This window comes from Nansenia antarctica (genome assembly GCF_963989245.1).
Source record: "Nansenia antarctica genome assembly, chromosome: 20".
Classification (NCBI taxonomy): Eukaryota; Metazoa; Chordata; class Actinopteri; order Argentiniformes; family Microstomatidae; genus Nansenia; species Nansenia antarctica.
Window position 1 is genome coordinate 9,982,879 of NC_137693.1, and position 2,260 is coordinate 9,985,138.

Below are 2,260 nucleotides of genomic sequence, written 5' to 3' on the forward strand. Positions count from 1 at the left end.
ACAGGCCAGAACCAAGAGCCCAGAACCGAGAGCCAGATGAATGTATTGTTTGGAGTCAAACAGGAAAAGGGGTTGTTTTAGAACTGTTTTAAACGGTTCCGTGTTCATTGTTGATGAGGTAAAAAAAAGCCACGGCCGTGTTTAGTTTAGTTCAGCGTCCAGTACATCGTTGTTATCATCATCATCATCATCATCGTCCTCCTGGCTCTCTCTCCGCTACCTCACAATGCAATCAGTCTGTTCTGCTTCCCACAGTAGTTTAGAATAACTGATAAACTAGCATCGTTATGGTCTTTTTTCTTATTTTTTTGAAAAAACTTTTTTGTTGACTTTTTTAGCGGTTAGGGTTTTATGTTTAAATAGGCTCGCCGCGATTCTCCCAAACGTCTCGCCCGTCCTCCGAACCGCTTTTCTCTCCCTCCTCTCTCTCTGCCAGGCCTGAAGCCTCCCTCTGACGCAGCTAAACGCCTGCTCTGTTTGTTAGACCATTAGAACGCAGGTGGAACGGATCAAAACAAAGTTGTTGTGTTTTTTTCGGGGCTCTGCGGTTTTTTGAAAAATGCTGACTCATGAGACGCCTGGTCTCCATCAGTGAACAACCTCTTATGGTGACTGTCGTGTCCTTCCTGGTCTTCTGACTGTCTCTCTCTCTCTCCGTTTCTCTCTCTCTCACCCTTTCCCCCCCCCCCCTCTCTCTCTCTCTCTCTCCCCCCCTCACTCTCTCTCCCCCTCTCTCTCTCTCTCTCCCCTTTCCCCCCTCTCTCTCTCTCTCCCCCCCTCTCTCCCCCCTCCTCCCTCTCTCTCTCTCTCTCTCCCCCTCTCCCCCCCCCCCTCTCTCTCCCTCCTCTCTCTCTCTCTCTCTCTCTCCTCCAGGCTTCCCCAAGACCTTCCCTCTGGACAACTCCCTGTTCGACAGCTGGCTGGCCCAGTCGGTCCAGATCACGGCGGACGACATGCTGAGCCAGTGGTCCCTGGACGGGCAGCACCACCGGGGCGACAAGACGTCGGCCAGCCTGCTGTCGGACCAGCTCCTGCAGGGGGAGGAGAACCTGCTCAGCCTCATGATGGACCACTCCATGAAGTCCACCTGGAAGACCCCCCAGCTGGGCCGGAAGGGCCGCGGCAAGCCCCGCGGGGCCAGGGGCCAGGGCTCGCGGCCGGGGCCGGGCCAGAGGGGGCGGGGGGGGCAGGGGGGGAACCTGGGGAACCATCTCGTCTCCCCCTCTCTGCCCTCCTCCACCACCACCACTGCTGCCCTCCCCCCCGCTGCTGCTGCTGCTGCTGCTGCTGCTACCACCGCTACCACCGCCCCCCCCCCTGCCGGAGGCTTCACAGCCAAGGGCCTCTGGGAGCCGGGAGAGGAGAGCGAGAGGGAGAGGGGGGAGAGGCCGGGGGGTCACTCCGGGGGGGTCCGCAGGGGGGAGAGGTCCCGGGGCTCCAGAGCCCTCCACCACCACCACCACATCCACCCCCAGACCAGGAGCACGGAGGCCCAGCTCCACCCGCCCCCCCAGCCCCCCATCTCCAAAATGGACTCCTGTCACATCTCGGAGGAGCGCGGCCCGTGGGACAGCCAGTCCGCCCCCGCGGTGGCCCCCTCCGCTGCCGCCTCCTCCTCCTCCTCCTCTTCCTCCTCCTCCTCTTCCTCCCCCCCGCAGGCCTGCAGCCCCGGGGCGGCCCCCGTGCCCGAGGCAGGGGGTGGGGGTCCTCCTCCTCCTCCTCCGGCCCCCCCCCGCGCGGCCCTCCGACTCCGCCTCACCCGACAGGGCAAGTCCCGGGGGAAGGGCGTCAGCGTCGGTGTTAGCGGGGGTGGCGGAGGGCAGGAGTCCGCCGCGGTGGAGCGCCTGGAGCCCCCCCACCACCACCACCACGCCGGGAAAGAGGCGGCGGCGTCGTCGCTGCTAGACCCCGAGACGGACGGGTATTTCTCGGACGCCGAGCAGAGCGACTCGGACACCGCGCGCCCCCCCGGCGGACGCAAGCTCCGCCTAGCCCAGCTGCATGCTGGGAGCGAGGACGTCCTGAGGAGGAGCGTGCTGGCGTCGTAGAACTGAGACCCTGAGAACCCCCCCCTCCCTCCTCCCCACACACACACACACGCATACACACCATGGACCTGAACACACACTGTTTTATCAGACCGGAGCGTCATGCCAGCTCCCCGTTCCCCATGGCTACTGTCTATCTATCTATCTATCTATCTATCAATCTATCTATCTATCCGTCTGTGCTACCAGTATATACACACACCGTTGTTTTT

At 61.8% G+C, this 2,260-nt stretch overlaps 1 protein-coding gene across 1 annotated transcript in view; it reads left to right on the forward strand.

Annotated features, from left to right (window-relative positions):
- jade2 (jade family PHD finger 2) overlaps nt 1-2,048 on the forward strand; it is a gene marked incomplete at both ends in the record, with an annotated part of 21,929 nt that extends 19,881 nt beyond the window's left edge. Inside the window, 3 exons of the mRNA XM_080549423.1 lie at nt 874-1,167; nt 1,336-1,589; nt 1,659-2,048. Of these exons, the coding sequence (XP_080405549.1) occupies nt 874-1,167; nt 1,336-1,589; nt 1,659-2,048 (938 nt within the window). The remainder of the gene's footprint in view (nt 1-873; nt 1,168-1,335; nt 1,590-1,658) is intronic.
- Between the last annotated feature and the right edge of the window lie 212 nt (nt 2,049-2,260).